The 18,091-nt window shown below is 36.5% G+C and overlaps 1 protein-coding gene across 2 annotated transcripts; it reads right to left on the bottom strand.

The window, feature by feature from the left end:
* Positions 1-3,073: 3,073 nt before the first annotated feature.
* NDUFB5 (NADH:ubiquinone oxidoreductase subunit B5) lies at positions 3,074-18,029 on the bottom strand. 2 transcript variants are annotated; one of them, XM_082459054.1, is made up of 6 exons: positions 17,863-18,022; positions 10,373-10,461; positions 9,270-9,336; positions 8,104-8,165; positions 6,933-7,039; positions 3,074-3,312 (listed from the first exon to the last, which is right to left on the bottom strand). In XM_082459054.1, exons 1-6 carry the CDS (start codon positions 17,984-17,986, stop codon positions 3,192-3,194), a joined length of 570 nt encoding a protein of 189 aa, XP_082315180.1. In that variant the 5' UTR covers positions 17,987-18,022; the 3' UTR covers positions 3,074-3,191. The 2 variants fall into 2 exon arrangements, with proteins under 2 accessions (XP_082315180.1, XP_082315181.1); XM_082459055.1 differs by lacking the exon at positions 6,933-7,039 and having other exon boundaries at positions 17,863-18,029.
* Positions 18,030-18,091: the final 62 nt, after the last annotated feature.

Here is an 18,091-nt window from a genome sequence, read left to right as displayed (position 1 = left end):
ACATTAGAGGATATTTTTTTCATATTTTCCAGTGTCAATGGTATTGCCATGTTAATGCAATATACAAAAAATGTCCAAAGTGTGGGTATGTACCTGGAAGGTATACTGCATCACACCATGACCAAGTTACTGCCTTTTCATTCTTTTCAAATCATTCTCCATTTGATTTCATAAAGGAAAGTCTCCATTTGGTAAAAATCTAGGTAGAATATAATCCATAGTTATACCTGTGATTGCCTTTTAATTATGGCAAAGGACTTGTTTTCTATTTATAGCCATAATATAACATTTTTTAAAAATTTAAGTTTAAAAAGGTCAAATTAAAGAAAATATTAAGTATATATCATATGTGGAAGTAAAAATAGAGACAGTTGAAATCGAGAAGGACTGCAATTTGGAAATAGTTACATAAGGAAAGCGATTGAGCCCTAACAATCTCTGTTAACTCCTTGTGATCTCCAGCAGAGTGTGTTTGTCTTTAATGAGAATAGTATGGTCAATTTACATTGCCAGAATTGGGTACCTTTGACTTTTCCATGATCCGGAAGTAGTTTTAAAAACATTGCCCATTGGCTGTAGTCTATCTATAAGTCCATGACTCTTTAAAGTTAACAGGCCTGAAGCAGAGATAGTATAGGATATTGAGCAATTTTCTTGAAGAAGGAGTGCACCATCTCAATCTTTAGTTGACAGAGAGAACTTTATCACCTGTTACTTAACCAGTGTAGTAGGCACTTTACATACATCACCCCGGCGATCCTCACAACAGTACCGTGGGATGAAGAGCCTAATCCCCACTTTAGAGATACGGCTTAGAGCAGTGAAGGAGTTTTCTCAGTATGAGATAGAGGGAAGATTAAATATAAAGTTCCTAATGCGTAATGTCTGGCACATGCAGCAGATACCAAATAGGTAGTAGTCATTATTATTGTCATAGTGTTTGGCAAGCTCAGAATTTAGTCTGAAGTCTGCTCAATTCAATCCCATGTCTTTAATAGAACACCATGTTGGGTCCTATAGAATTACAGAAAAGAAAAAAGATAATTTAAAGAGAACACAAAATTCACGTTAAATCCATGAATCATTAACTCAATAGATCTTTACGCAGTGCTTGCTATGTTCCAGATGCTATGGAATGCGCTTCCAATCATTCCATGTACCCATAGTCTAGCTCGGGATGCCACAGGTTGCCCTGTTCTTCCCCAGCACATGTAATCTGATTTAATGCCTATCATCTGTGCTGAGAGTGTGCTCTGGGGGAAGCATGTCCTGTGATGACCACTTTACCTCCGGTATGCATCTTAGTGCCCAGTAGAGTTTTATTAACGTTTCCCTCCAAGAAACACTTTCAAACTTTTTTTTAAAACCTCTCCATTATATATATATGATCCCAGCTATGCTAAAAAAAAAAAAAATTGAAGGAAATTTCTCAGCTTTATGGCTGGTGGGATTTCCAGTATTTCTTGTAACACTTTCCATATATATATATTTTTAATAAATGTATTTATTTTATTTTTGGCTGTGTTTGGTCTTTGTTGCTGTGCGCGAGCTTGCTACTCTTCGTTGCGGTGCGCAGGCTTCTCATTGCAGTGGCTTGTCTTGTTGAGGAGCATGGGCTCTAGGCGCGCGGGCTTCAGTAGTTGTGGCACGCGGGCTCAGTAGTTGTGGCGCATGGGCTTAGTTGCTCCGTGGCATGTGGGATCTTCCCGGACCAGGGCTCAAATCCGTGTCCCTGCATTGGCAGGCGGATTCTTAACCACTGCATCACCAGGGAAGTCCCACACTTTCCATATTTTCTATGTCTTTTGTGTATAATAATAGAAAGGAGAAAATAAAGTAAAACCTACTGGTGTTGAAAAATAATGTGTGAAGTCTAACAATACTGAATATAAATGTACATAGGTGTAGCATCATTAACAATGACCACTGACAAGACCTATCTGCTGCCATTCTCCTTCCCCTTCTCCTACAAAACCAAATGGTTCGTGCAAGCAGGGGTTCAGGGACAGCATGTCCTTCTCTCATATACTTTGGCAGCATTATGAGGTGGTAATTGCATAGGGAATCCTCAAAACAAAATCTGGAAGCAGCTGGGCGAGGCAGCCCTCTTCTGGGGAAATAAGAAAATGCCATCACCCCAAAGGATGTTGGCTGGATTGTAAAGGGCGTTTAGGGCCCTTAAGGCACAAGGGCATTCAAAAGGTATTCGCTGAGAATAATGAATTTTTGAAGCTAAAAGGTTATTTTGGAAGTTGAAGCATAAATGTTTATTTTTGTAAATATTGAGCATGTGTTTAAAATTTCTTAGCCTCAATTTCTCATCTGTAAAATGCAGAAAATGACCTCATAAGGTCATTTTGAAAATAATGTGAATAAATGCAGTTATTCAGTGCAGTGCTCAGCAGACAGTAAATGCTTAATAAATGACAGTCATTATTTTAACTTTTACTCATTTCATAATCTTTACAGTAATCATCTTACCTTGTGGAACTTCTCCAGTGTTTACAAAAAAGGACTCTAAGGAATCTGAGATATTGCATCTAAGAAAAATGAACATGTGTGTGCATATACATTTTAAAGGAACGATTTATGGCTAAAAAACATGAAAACATTAAACTTTGAGATCTGTTCACTGAAAAATTGTTTATTAAGGTGTTAATGTTTTATATAATTGGTTCAATATTTGTATAATTTAAAATTCTGAGTTGCCCTTGAATAATCCACATATCTACAATACTCACATATAGATAACTACATATTTCCTGATATTTAACATAGACTTCTCTAACTTCCATTTATCAGACAAATAAAACATTAATCTTTCAAAGCTACACCTTTAGGAGTTCACAAATTCCTATTTCTTTGAGTTTTTTTTTTATTATACTTAAACGTTCTTAAAAGAGGAAACTGAACGCCCCAAACCAAAAGCCTTAATCTGCCTTTCACAATATATATGTGTATCAAATCATCATGATGTACACTTTAAATATCTTACAACCTTGTGAATGACACCTCAATAAAGCTGGAAAAAAAAATGAAATCACACACAAAAAAGCCTTAATCTGAACCAATGTTGAGAAATAGAGCAATGAACAGGATATTTTATTCATCACACAGAAAAAATACAGAATATATCTAGTAATTTAGTTTTGCCTAAAGAGAATATACTTTGTATTTAGAGAAATAAAAGATTAGTTGTCAGGAGTTGCTTTTGGAGAATGATCAATAAGTGTCTTATCAATGGTCAGATACTGATACCAGGGACCATCGCCTCTTACACGCATTAAACTTCGTACTTCCAGCTCCTTTAACCTGTAACAAACAGAATGGTGATATTGTGACTACAGCATTTCCAATTATAAAGTTAATGAATTATCTCCATAAAGAACAACCACTTGAGAGTCTTGCTTTTATGTAAAATATAATGTCCCTCCACAGATCCATGTGTATGCATGTATCTGATATGTACCTATAAGCAAAATTTGGGACTTATTTTGGCTTTTATTATCTTGCTTATGTAGTTAGCCAATGAATATTGTTTTTAATCACCCAAGCGTCACTTGAATTGATAATCAATTCTCTCCTCCTGTCCCTATTCTTTGTCTGGACAGATCACTTTCACTTGAATAGTGATAATGCATTTCCTGTCTTCTTGCCTTTTAAATGTTTAAAGGAGAGTCATTTACAGAACACCCACTATTATGACCACATACTGTGCCAAGTGCTAGAAATTAAAAGGGAACAAGCCTTCCTGGAGGAGCTCACATCCCCTGTCTATACTGGCTGCCCATCACCATTAGGACAGAAAACCTCTTGAGAGCAGAGATGGTATCTTATTCACCAGCCACCAGCATCACACTGAGCCTGGTCAACATTGGACAATCAATATTTGTAAAGAAAAGAAAAAAGAAAAACCAGGGTTAAGAAAAACATTCTCCGACTCTAAGATCTACTTATTTGTCCTCATCCTTCTTCACAAACTGAATAATCTCTATTCTAGAAAGATACTTTCCTTCTTCCACAGCCAAGCCTTTGCACAAAACTACCACACATTCCTGGAATAATCCCTTCTCTATCAAGCCTTTTACTTTCCATTTTTATAGACTACATACTAACTTTTTGTATGACTGGAAATCTGTCACAGTTAAATTATTCACTTTATTAACCTTAACCAGCTTACCAACCCTATGTATGACAGATAATACACTTTTGTGATAGTGTATATAAGAGAATACATTTATTTTTTTTTAGGATTAAATATCATCCTTTTTCTTTTCTACTCTTTATAATGCAATTATCCAAAATGCAAGTAATTAAAATATTCATCACAGGGGACTGGTTAAATAGATTTTTGTTCACCCATATAATGGACAACCTATGCACCTGTTAAAAAGAATGAGGGAAATCTATACATAGTAATATGGAAGGAGAGGACAGATATATCATTAGGTTGAAAAAGCAAGGTATAAAATGAGTCTGTGTGGCATCTTCCCATTTCATTAAAAAGCATACAAAATCATTTGTGCTATGTATATGTACACATGTACAGAGTATTAAAAATTCTGGAGGACCAAAAATAAATTATCTCTGGGGGAATCAATTACGTAAGACAGTCCCTTTCTATTTTATACCTTTCCTTTAAGCTTCAGTATTCCAAATACCTAAACATATATTTTTAAAAATCTGTAGGTACTCCCCATTCCATTCTCACACTGGCATCTTTCTTTTAGGAGTAAAAGTCAGGGTCCTGTTTTAGTTTTTTTAAAAATATTTATTTATTTATTTATTTTGGCTGCTCCAGGTCTTAGTTGCGGCACACGGGATCTTCATTGCTGCGTGTGAGATCTTTTTAGTTGCAGCATGCAGACTCTCAGTTGAGGCATGCATGTGGGATCTAGTTCCCCAACCAGGGACCGAACCCAGGCCTCCTGCATTGGTAGCGTGGAGTCCGACCCACTGGACCACCAGAGAAGTCCCCTGTTTTTGTTTTTATTTTTACTTTGTTTTGTTTTGAAATTGTTTGGGATCGCTATATGTCTAAGAAATTTTGGAATCTGATGTTTTATCAAAGGTATATGTCTGAAGTTCAAAAATGTCCAAAGCTAACTAAGTATGAGGCATAATGCTATTCCATGCTCTTAAATACTTAATGACAGTTCTATATGGTAACTACATATACATGTAATTACATATCTATAAAATAAGCCAATCATATGTTCATTTAATCATTTAAATAGTTTTCAATATCATAGCAATTTTTGTAAACTACAAAATTAAAGCAGAATGAATGGAAAGCAGATCAATGGTAGCCTGGGGCCAAGAGTAAGGGATGGGGATTGACTGAAGGGACAGGAAAGAGACTCACTAGATGATCAAAATGACCTTGATAGTGGTGGTTACAGTTACATATTTTGTCAAAACCCACTGAACTTAATGGGTACCTTTGATTGTATGTAAACCTCACTCCAAACGCCAAAATAAATCTCAGAAAAGATCATATTTAAAAGTAGAAAAAGAAAATATGAGTGAACATTCAAAAATAATTTTGGACTTGTATATTTACTTATTTTATTATTATCAGAGACCTATATATGACACAAAATTCCAGAAGCTAAAGAAAAAAACTGACAAGCTTGATAATCATTAAATGAGTAAATATATTAAAAGCAATTAAAGCATCAGTACATAGTAAGTGTTCAAAAACATATTAGCTACTACTGCATTTTTGTTATCTGAAACATAAAAACACTAAGTTGCAAAAAAAATTCTACACTGTCAGAAGACAAATGACAAGCTAGGAAAACATATCTGCAACAAAAACAAAAGGGGTTATTTTAATCAATGCACAAATTAGTAGAAAATGGGCAATTTATGAAAAAGAAATATAAACAACCAATAGATATATGAAAAAATACTCAACTTTGCCAAAAAATACAAAATTGAAATGATGAGATAACATTTTTCAACTGTCTTATCAGCAAAAATGTTTAGGTTTGATAAATTTCTTTACTGGGAAAGGTATGGAGAAACAGAATTATCCTGTATTGGTGACAGAAAAGACCACTGGTACAACTTTTTAAAGAGTTTGACCAAAGCTATCTAAAATTTAAAGCATAACATTTGGTTTATCAGTGCCACTGCTAGGAATTTATATTCCAGATACACTGAATAAATATGCAAAAAAATATATTCACCACAGCACAACGTATAATTATCAAAAAACTTGGAGAGAGCCTAAGTACCAACAATAGGTCCCCCACCGGTTAAAAAAATTAAGGCACATCCATCCAGTGCAGCCATTAAAAAGAAGAGAGTATATGCTATTACCGAAAGATCAAGATACAGTTGGCCCTATCTATCTTCGGAGGGCCAACTGTTCTATGCCATTTTATATAAGGACTTGAGCATCCTCAGACTGGTATCTACTGGAGGTCCTGGAACCAATCCTCCTCAGTTACCAAGGAATGACTGTATATTTACATGAAAGGAAGACAAGGCACAGAACAGTGTTGATAACAGGATTCTACTTGTGTTAATATATTTTGTAAATGATATATAAAAAATATATTTTTAATGCATAAAATATAAGAGATCATTAAATAGTAGTCACCTCTAAGATGACACTGGGTGTAAGAAGAAAGGAAATTGGGTGGGGGAAGGGGAGGGAGAGGGCTACCTTGCACTTAAAAGAGTCAGGACATTTCAAAAAAGAATTCTTTTTAATCTGACAGATATTATCTCCTAATAGCCTTCTAGTCTCCAACTCATAATCTCCACTCTGAACAGGCTAATTCTCTCTCCATCTTCACCCTTTTACACAGAGCATCCTACAGTGTTGAAATAGTTTTATTAAATTTCTTCCTGTGGTTTGCAACTGTAGGAAAGGATTTTCTTCCTTGCACTCCAACCCCTGCCCTTTTTTTTTTTTTTACCGTAATTCAGCTTTTTCAGCTTCAATTTGAAGGATAGCCATTGTTCTTTCATAATTCTTTTCAGGACTATCAAAGAAAGTTCGGGCAATCCATCTTGATATAGGATGCTACAAGAGAAAATGTGTTTAAAATTAGTGTCTGAAAAGTACTTTGCTTTTCCAGTTTACTATTCTCCTAAAATGACCATCTCAGGTAAATCAATAACACTTTTGTGTATCAACCACTTTATATATTTTTAAAATAATTTTAATCTGTTCGGTAGATACTACCTTTGTCCTCAGTTATAGATGAGCAAATTCCACAAGGTTGTACAGTTACTGGGTTGCAGCATCTGGACTCAGGCCAGGTCTGTCTCACTCTAAAACCTGTGCTCTTTCCTATTACACTACACTATGAGTATTTTAACTGGCAGATTTTGGAGCCAAACCTGGGGTCTGGTGATCTCAAAATGGCGCTCTTTCCACCAGTCAGCCAAGATAAACTAATTATATGGCTTACCTTAAGATTTAATAATGAAGTATTTCTTTTCTAAAATATAATTTATTCAGATAATAAAACATGATAAGATATACTGTAATCAAGGCCATCTCACTACAACACTTGTAAAGACAAGTAACAGAATTAATTTTGAGTTTTAGTAGCCATGACAGTATGGTAAAATGACTAATTAACAGTGCAGGCTCTGGAGTCAAGACTGCCTGGGTTCAAATACTGACCCTATCCCTTAGACAGAGCACTTAACCTCTTTTAAGCCTCAGCTTCCTCATCTCTAAAGCAGAAATAATAATAGTACCATTTACATGGAATGAGATAATATTTGCAAAACACTTATCATAGTGCCTGCTACACAGTGGGTGTTCAATAAATGACAGCTAGCATTAGTATCAGTACAGTTTTCCCTATGGCATAGAACGTAGGATAAATTCTGAATGTTACTCTCTAGGTTGAGAAAACAGTGCAGAGTCAGTCTTTAAAAAATCATAAAGCTTAAGGTAATAAAACAATGCAGAAAATTACCAAAGGTTACTTATAAAAAGTGAGCACAAAATGTATCATTTACTTGATATAAAAAACTGAATACAAAACTATACCACAATTGCTAAATTAAGATATTAACCAGTACATTGACAAGACACCTAACTGAAAATAACTTTCAGTGACCTATACCAACCTTGAAATATTCCCAGTGTTCTGGGGTATAGCCTTCTGGAATTTCTGCTAACTCAGCTTCACCTAATAAGAGAAAACAGTGATATTCAACTTTAGTATCAGGAGTTTACAATGTTAATTCTTCACTATTTAAGTAAGAAACCAACCTCTTGTGGTTTTAAAGAATCTTTTGTTTTGCAGCAATGAAGATATCTAATATTTTAAATTCACTTCAATCTGGTGGAAAATCATTCATTAGATACTTTTTAGATGTCTTCTACGTGTAATGCATTGTATATAGGCATTATATGGGGGTTCTCATTTTGTTTTTATATAGTGTAACAAGATATAATAAAAGATATACTATTCCTCTGGTTTTCCTTAAACGTCCTAGACAAAATATTTAGGATTCAAGACATTAGAAGTACTGTGAGCAGAATTTCCCAGGAGACCTAATATTTACTATCATTCACAAATCCATTCTTTTTTGGAAGATTATAATTTTATATGTTCCAGGATGGATAAAAAAATTCTTCCATCCCTCAGCCTCTCTTCCACCTCTATCTCTTTCTATTTTCCTTATTCAGACTTCTCAAAGCTGGTTTTGGGACATGAAAAAGAGGAAGAAGACAGGCCTTTTATGTGGCCTATAGAGTCAGTGACCTTAAAGGTTTTTGGAGAAAACAAAAAGTTAAAAACGAACCACTGTGTGCTATTGCAGATTAAGATTTGGTTATTTTGGGCTTCCCTGGTGGCACAGTGGTTGAGAATCTGCCTGCTAATGCAGGGGACACGGGTTCGAGCCCTGGTCTGGGAAGATCCCACATGCCGCGGAGCAACTAGGCCCGTGAGCCACAACTACTGAGCCTGCGCGTCTGGAGCCTGTGCTCTGCAACAAGAGAGGCCACAATAGTGAGAGGCCCGCGCACTGCAATGAAGAGTGGCCCCCGCTTGCCGCAACTAGAGAAAGCCCTAGCACAGAAACGAAGACCCAACATAGCAATCAATCAATCAATCAATAAATCGAAAAAAAAAAAAAGATTTGGTTATTTTAAAATAAATTCTCATGCTTATGTTTATTTTATTATTTGAAGAACTTTCCCTTATAATATCCATAATTTCTTTTTTTATATTAATGTACACAGGTTTTAAAAATTTACTAATTTAGTCAGTGGGGGAGATACTTACCAATGAATACATTCACCAGAGTTATGCCAATTGCTACTGGAATCCCAGTCAACAAAATGTAGAATCTCTGTTAAGATTAAAAAAAAAAAAAAAAAAAAAGTTTTCACATAACCATTTCCTAACTCCTTTCCTCACACTCAAACTGTCCTCATTACATGATTTCCTTATATTTCTTATAAAATAAACTTGCCAAATTGGAGATGCGGTATAAAATTATTTATTTCTGTAATTTTCTTTTGCTCTAGCTTTTAGATGCCTATATTTAGCGTCAAAAATGAAAGAAGAAAGCAAAGACTAATTGTACAAGTATAATGCAATATATATTTAAGTGATTTTTCATTTTTTGGTTAAAGCAATGTCATAAAAGAAATTTTTATATTAAGAATAAAAGTGTAAGAAGATGAGGGCGATTTCTGGAGTCTGAGTTGGTCATCACAAGAAAAGTAGGAGCTCAACCATGGGGATGGAGAAGGGCATTAAGCACAATGGACAGGCAAGGGAAGGTCTACAGGGCAGCCAGTGGGTCACAGCTTTAGGAACAGTGGAACAGAGTCCAGTCTTCCACCTTCTAAGTCTCTACTTTTCTTTATAGAATCTTGAGATACAAACATGCAGTCAATGCCCTGCTTCACTCTCTGAAATCAATGTTCCTAAACAACAAAGAAATAAAAAATCATATCCCAAAATAATGGAGTTACATATTTAAAGAAGTCCTTCAATGAGTTCTTTGTTAATTTAAAGAATATATTAGTAATACAAAAAATTATCCCCAAATGAATCCATTTTCAGTTTTATAATTTATAGATTTTTCTTTTGGTCAGGGAACACAGATGATTTCAAAACCCCATAATCTTGAGAAGAAAGGAATGTTTCAATTTTTACCTCCAATATGCATGAATTCTTTTTTTGAAGAAGGAAAGGTTCACTAATTTAAAAATAAATCCAGTAACAAACCAGACCTTACTACTCAATCTCAATATTTTTTGAGAAAAGGAATATGAATTTACAAAAAAAATCTTTTATAAAATGAAAGATGTTTTCTAAATAGGAAAAAAATTTCCTATTTATATGTAAAGAGTTTAGTTCAACAAGTTTTAACTCACCATTAATTTCAAAAAACGTCTGTCATAGAATCCAGAAGGCTTGATGATAAACAGTCTTTTCCCATGGTCTCCACTGTGTCGCACAGGAGCTGGAAATATTAAATAACCCTGTTATATACAAGGTTTATATGGATATAGTTATATTTTGAGATAAAAGTCAGACTATAAGAAAATGTACATGCATAAATGTTTAATATGAATTAAGATAAAGCATCCCTTCTCTGCCAAAATATATATATACATATATATATATATATGATTAAGATAAAAAAATACATGCTTCTTTATTTGAGTACTAAAGGCAGGGAAGACTAGGATATCTTTAAACAGAGATTGATGTACTGTTCTAAACTATAGCTCTCCTCATTTTTATTCAACATATTCATCAATATTGTCATCATTTTCATTCATCAATATTCAAGATATTGATATTTATTGAAGAAATATCTAAATGATTATTTGAATTTGTTTCAGTAGCAGGCAGGGAGATCAGATACTCTTGGTGGGCTACGTACCTTTGTTTACCTCTGCAATAAATATTTGCTAATGCTGCAAAAGAAATTAATTTAAATTGCCTCATATGATGAGGCAATATACATTAGGGACTTGATGCAAAATAAATGGAAAGATATTTATTCAATATCTCTCTAGCAGGAATTTGAACTTGTTCAAAAGAAAACACTCTAACATATCTTGATAAAATCCCTTTATAAGCCATTTCTTTTTTTTTTTTTTTAGTTGAGGTATAATTTACAATGTTGTGTTCGTTTCTGGTGTACAGCAAAGTGATTCAGTTATACATATATATATTCCTTTTCATATTCTTTTCCACCATAGTTTATTACAAGATACTAAATATAGTTCCCTTTGCTATACAGTAGGACCTTGTTGTTTATTTTATATATAGAGCTTGTATCTGCTAATCCCAAACTCCTAATTTATCCCCCTCCCCTTTCTTTCCCCTTTGGTAACCATAAGTTTGTCTTCTATGTCTATGAGTCTGTTTCTCTTTTGCAAATAAGTTCATTTGTATCATATTTTAGATTCCACATATAAGTGATATATAATATTTGTGTTTCTCTGTATGACTTACTTCACTTAGTATGATAATCTCTAGGTCCATCCATGTTGCTGCAAATGCGTAAGCCATTTCTTATTGTAAATATCTTCTCTTCAAAACCTCTCCCAGACGGTATTTAATCAACCGTTGCTGAAGATAAACTGAAGCAAAACTCTCACTCTTGGATCTGCTTTCTATGTGATTTCCCTTTCTTGGAAGTCTGGAAGGATCACTATGGCCACTCTAAGCCCTTTCTGCTAAAAGCTAACATTACTGAGAAACTGAGGGTTACTGTGCTTCTGCTGTGTAACCGCATTCAAGGAAATTTCCCATGAGTCGTTGCTGAATAAAAAACTAATTTCCCATTAAAGGAATTTTAGTCATAATAGATGGCAGAAAGATTTGTATCCTTTGTTCAAGCTTAAATGTCAAGAATGACCTCCCCTCTCCTGAAATCTATTCTTTAGACCCAGGTGACATCTTATCCTCCAAGAAACCAACATGCTTCCCAACCAGATGAGAGCTCTCCTACCTCTGAACTGCTTTATATTCTACTGATGTGTAAACTTGCTTTCACTGCCCCCACTGAAATATAAGTGTCTCGAAGGCAGAAACTGTCCTAAATTTTGATACCACCTGCAGCAGCTTGCAATGAATTTAGAAGGTAAATTCACAAAAGAATTAGAAGCTGGCACGAGTTTACTAAGTATAAATCATCTACTAAGACTTCTAAAATAACAAGAGAATTTGACAAGGTAAGTATGTATTTCTGCAAATCATTTGAAAGATACAATAGAAATTTCTGTCGACTAGACGAAAAAAATGGTCTGGATAACAGTACAAACCACTCATTAATTCAATAAATATTTAAGTGCCTACTATGTACAGGTCTTATGCTAGGTCTATAGTATAAGAGGGATTTAGATTCTGCTGGGAGAAAAAAATAGGTAATATAATTACAAATCTATATTGTAATAGACAACAATCTGTTGTCTATAAGGACAACAAAGGAAAGAAACAGGATGCAGTGTCAGAAAAGAAAAGGCTCAGAAGTAAAGCCCCTCTTTAGACAGGTTGGTGGAGTTGGGGAGGTATGAGGAAGGCACATTATAAACTGAGAGAAGTAGCAAGTTAGAAGAAATCTGTAATGGGTAATTGGTTGATTGATTATACCCAAAAGGTGCTGATTACTTAATGCAGTAACCTGCCAAAGGGCTCTCTCACGATTTCTATGAATGGCCTGAGTGTGGTGGAGATGGTATTCCTGATGATACAGAGCTACTGCTACAAGAGTGGCTACTACACCAATGATGAAATAGGATCCCCCCAAAAGTCCTCCTACACATTTACAAAAGGCTGAATCTAAAAGGATTAAGTATAGTAAGTGAAAAGTCCTACTCGAACACTCCAGAAGTTTAGTGGCTCACAAACTTAAGAAAAGTCACCGGTGGGAGTTCCTTGGTGGCCTAGTGGTTAGGATTCCGGGCTTTCACTGCCATGGCCCAGGTTCAATCCCTGGTTGGGGAATTGAGATCCCTCAAGCTGCATGGCGTGGCCAAAAAAAAAAAAAAAAAAAGTCATTGGTGTCATGTGGATGTGGTTACCAAAAAATCCCAAAGGTAATCCAATCTTAATCTGATGTACCAGAAATACAGGGTCAGAACAGAAGGAGCCCTCCACCTCCATGTCTTACTAGACCTGCAGAAGTGTGTCCAGCCCAGAGTACAGTGTTTTAGAGGGACAATCTGGAGCACGTCCCAAGTTAAGCAACCAGGATGGCAAACAACCTGGAAATTGACCTACTGAAACTGAAAGAACTAAAGCTGACTGGCCTACAAAAAAGAAGTCAGGATAGAGACCAGAGAAGTGTCTTTAAAGAGCTGAAGGCTGTCCAATGACAAAGGCTCACACTATTCTGTGTTGACCTGAAAGGAAGAACTAGGATCAATGTGCGAAAGAGTAATTTTTAGCTTAATACAAGGAAGAAGTTTCTAACAATGTTAGTGGTTGAAAATAAAACTGGACTGCCTCCCCAGTCCCCATTATGGAGTTATTCGAGTATCACTAATGGAATGTAACAAGGATTAGCATACTACAGGGGGTGGCCTAGAAGATTTCTAAGGTCCTTTCCCTCAAAGAATCTGAATAGATGGCCTCTCTTAGAATAGAAAGACATACCTTTCCTACTGATCAATCTCAATGGTTTCCTTCCAACACCAAGAGCTCTTTCCTGCTTTCAGGTCTTTGCACTTACCTTCCTCTTTGCTTGGAAGCTTTTCCTCAGGCTCTCTGAATGGCTAGCTCCTCACCCCATCCTTCAGAGGTAAGATCAAATGTTACCTCCTCAAAGAAGTCTTCTCTGACTACCCTATCCAAAGCTGGTCTCCCACTTATTCTCCTTAATATCATTTGGTTATTTCCTTTAGAACAATAAGCACTAAGCTGAATCATTCAGTAGTGTATCTCCAGTGCACTTTAGTGTCTGCCACATGGTAGGAGCTCCATAAATATTGTTGAATTTACATTTCTTAAGTAAATTTAATGTTGGTAGGGGATCTTTCTTTAGTCCCTGAAAGTAAATCTTCTCAGAAGAGACAGTATACTCCCAACTTTCCCTTTCAATCAGACGGACAGACAGACAGAGACACACACACACACACACACACACAGAGAAACACATAAGGATTAAACTCTATGTGGGGTTTTAGGGACAGCTGATTACAAATGACAGTATTAGTAGATGTGGAAAGTGTAACAAACAAAACTATGGAAGAAAGCTTGAGCTGGCTGCATTCTAGCAATATTAAACAGTTAGTAACGTGAACTTCTTGCTTTCTTTACATATAATCACCCTACTGTTAAACAACAATTATTCATGTCATTAAATGTGTTAGGTAACTGTTATACTATTAACTGTTCTAAAGGATATTTCATAGCACTAAACTCTTTTCAAATATTCTGAGCCTTCATGATTTGTTGTTGTAGTAGGGCCATCTGCTTACAATCTAAAATTATTAGAGTGAACATTGCTTACAACCAGGTGACTGCCAGGATTTCTGGAACTCAATCCTTCTGCCACAAAAATAGGCATTTTCCTCCACTCTCTACAGCCTGGAATGTCTCAATTAAGCTACTCAGTAATTACGTGGAACTAAGGTTTCACTAACCAATTTTTTTTAATGCAAATAACTTCAGGAAAGTTACGCTTTGGACAATTGTGATACTTGTGAGGATCAAATAAGACAATACCAGATTTTTTTGTGTCTCCAAGACAACACCCAAAATTGGTCATTTTCTTTCCCTCATTCTCAGACTATTCCCAGTTAATGGCACCACCAACTCAATTACCCAGGCTAAAAATCTCAGTCATCTTCCTGTGCCTCATTCATCAGTTGTCAAGGCCTCTTGATTTGAAAATTCAAACTTTCCATTTCTCTCCAAGATCTCTTCACCTCAGTGGCTTAAGTAATCAACATGCCTGATAAGCCATCCAATATTCGGAAGCATCTTCCTAAAACATACTACTGATGCTGCTCTTCCGCTAAAATACTCTTGGGTGCCTACAAAATCGTTAAGATACTTTGGCTTTGTATTCAGTCCCTCCCCTAATTAGGTCCTAACTTCTCTCTCTCTTTTTTTTTTTTTATTTTTTGGCTGTGTTGGGTCTTCGTTTCTGTGCGAGGGCTTTCTCTAGTTGTGGCAAGCGGGGGCCCCTCTTCATCGCGGTGTGCGGGTCTCTCACTATCACGGCCTCTCTTGTTGCGGAGCACAGGCTCCAGACGCGCAGGCTCAGTAGTTGTGGCTCACGGGCCCAGTTGCTCCGCGGCATGTGGGATCTTCCCAGACCAGGGCTCGAACCCGTGTCCCCTGCATTGGCAGGCAGATTCTCAACCACTGCGCCACCAGGGAAGCCCGAACTTCTCTTTTTTAAACCTTCTCTCTCAACACCTACCTATCCCAAGAGCCCCATATTCAGATATATCAGAAAACACATCCTTTACTTTTCCAACAATTGCACCTGTTAAAACTATCCCTAGAATCCAGTTAACATGCCTCATCATCCATGTCTGAATTAAGTCCACACTACTTTGTTTATAAAATCATTTTAATCCTCTTCTCAGGTTTTAAAGCCATAATTATATGCACATCAGCCTTCAACATAAAAGTTCTCTGCAGCTGAGGGGAGAACTTAAGCTTATTTCTAGAATCCCTTGATGTTTGACATTTAATAAATAATTAAACAGAATACTTTTATCTGCTTATTTTCTGAGAAAGGTTTTCACTGAGAGTGATTGATGACAACATGACAGTACTAGATGTTTAAGAAAGGTGAGACCACAGGGCCCTGTAGAAGGTAATGCCCGGTGCTGTAGATTTTTCCCACTCACTCTTTACCACTACCTTTGAGGTAAGTTAAAATTATCACCCTCTTTTTAAAAACAAAACAAAACAAAACAGTTCTTATGGTAAGAGACAAGTTCATTCAAAATGACATTTCTAGAAAGATGCAAAATTATGCAGAAACACATTTCAGGGTTATAAATACTTGTCAGTGGGAAAGAGATTAGTTTTATTTTATTTCCCTGTCAACAGAAAATAAGCACACTTGTAATAAAATCCTCTTTTTTTTCTTTCTAAATCCTCTTTTTTAACGATGAAGAAATGCAGGTTTGGAGCAATTAAGTGCCTTCCACTTAGCTTCCCAGATGTGATGACCCAAGCTCACAGAGTTACTAAACTCTGGAGCTAGGATTTAAACCTAGGCAGTCTATCTCCAGAGGCAACAAAACCAGACAAGGTTCTCTCCTCTGCTGGATCTTACGTTCTCCTAGAGGCAGACATAAACAATAATGTAAAACAGATTACAACCTTTCATTCCACAGTGATAGATTAGGTTTCACATGCAAAATGCCTTTGAAAGCAGGTACACTGCTGAAACACAGTAACCTCACTATAGCTATCATATCCTTTCCCACTCCCAGTGGAAAGGGTGTAGATTACCTGCGAGGATCCTTCCAGAACTCCAAGAATGGGGAGTAGTGTATAAATGGGATCTAGGGGAGAAATTTTACCTCAGTTTATCTCCAGGTAGGCATGATTAAGTACTATGGGGGGAGGGGGTATTTGAAGAGGATATTTGTAATCAGAAATGGCTTATAAAGGAATTTTATCAAGGAATGTAAGCACATGTAGTTTTGTAACAGGTTCAAATTCCTGCCGGAAATTTGTTCAATGCCACTGGTCCTTTCCATTTTTCCAGCAAGTCCCTCATGGCATCAGTGTATAATGCCTCATCATGTGAAGTGACATAATTCAAATTAAATTGGGAGAAGAGCAGTAAACAGAAAAAGATATTTTTAAGTTGGAGAAGAATCTTTTGGGCTTTAAATTTCACTTCCTCTGTATCTACTTGTATTGCATAGGACAAATCGCTTACAGTATATTTTTGATCAAGAGGATTAAATGAATACCTTTAATATCTTAGAATGGTGCCCGGCATATAATACGTGCTCAATAAATGTTAGCTCCCATTATTATTATTCAACTTAATACAGTAGTGCATTATTTTTGTAATAATTGAGTCACAGTTTCCTCATCTGTAAAATGGGGTAACACTGTATTCACTTTGCAGAATCCAAAAGGGAATAAAGCAGACTGAATACAAAGCATTTGATGCTTTGCTATTATGATTATTCATTCCCCTAGAGTTCAACCCACAGTCTCCAAGAGGCTCCAAATAATCCTCCCATGACTGCAGCGACTTTCCTAGGACCTAGGAACTTTTTCTTCATAGGTCCCTTCCTCTCTAAGAAAACATTAAAAATAATTATTTTATGATTCATTTGATAGAAAACGAATACAATTCAGGCTGGATTCAGCATCACATATGCTTTAACATTATAGCCCTTTTCCTTCTGATTTTAAAAGAAATTTAAATTAAAACATTTTCGTGGACACCTAGAAGTATCATGAAGGCATTGTGCCTAGCAGACGAGTTAGCCCGGAGCCTCTCCACCTGTCCATATATCAATATTATTACTTAGCATCATGTAGCTCCTCAGCAACATGACTTCCCACCTTGTGAGATTAAAACATAGCGCAGGTGGAACATACAAAGAATCTGGTGCCTGAGAGACATGGGTCCCAGCTCTTTGCCTTTCTAACATCAGCTTCATCCGCAAATTACCACCAACAGGATAGGTGAATGACAAAGCGTCTCACAAATTCTAATTAATTACTTAAACACGATCGATCTGATTACTCTAGGAAAACCCTCAGTCTCCTCACACAGCCCATGCTCCGTCTCTCAAGTCCCAAGTCCTCAATTTCTCCCAGCTCTCTCCGGATTCCACCAAGGTCACCCGGGAAGAGTCCTCCATCTCTCCTCCCGCGTTTCTTGATAGCGCTTTCTCCCAAAGCCAGTACCCACCGACAGTCTTCGGAAAGTCACGGGTGAGGAAGCCCCCGAATACAAGTCTAGCGTCAAGGCGACGGCCAGACAGAGCGGCCACTGCAGAGACCGAAACCCGCTGTAATAAACTCATGGCCGCCATGGCTACTGCGGGCAAGAGAAGAGCGGGCAAATGTAACGGGAGCCGAGAGAGCCAATTTCCCAACGAGGGCGAAGCCGGAAAGTGGCCACGTTGAGTGAGGGCAAA

This window comes from Balaenoptera physalus (genome assembly GCF_965194825.1).
Source record: "Balaenoptera physalus genome assembly, chromosome: 4".
In the NCBI taxonomy this organism is placed as follows: Eukaryota; Metazoa; Chordata; class Mammalia; order Artiodactyla; family Balaenopteridae; genus Balaenoptera; species Balaenoptera physalus.
The sequence above is the reverse complement of the archived record's forward strand: the minus strand, read 5'-3'. Positions and strand labels throughout refer to the sequence as shown.

Bases quoted from the DNA above. Each gene is read 5' to 3' on its own strand.
- NDUFB5 (XM_082459054.1), bottom strand. From the start codon at position 17,986: ATGGCGGCCATGAGTTTATTACAGCGGGTTTCGGTCTCTGCAGTGGCC. The intron at 7,040-8,103 runs GTTGGTATAGGT...TTTCTCTTGTAG, and splicing joins AACACTGGGAATATTTCAAG to CATCCTATATCAAGATGGAT. The intron at 3,313-6,932 runs GTAAAAAAAAAA...TGTTTGTTACAG, and splicing joins GCTGAAAAAGCTGAATTACG to GTTAAAGGAGCTGGAAGTAC.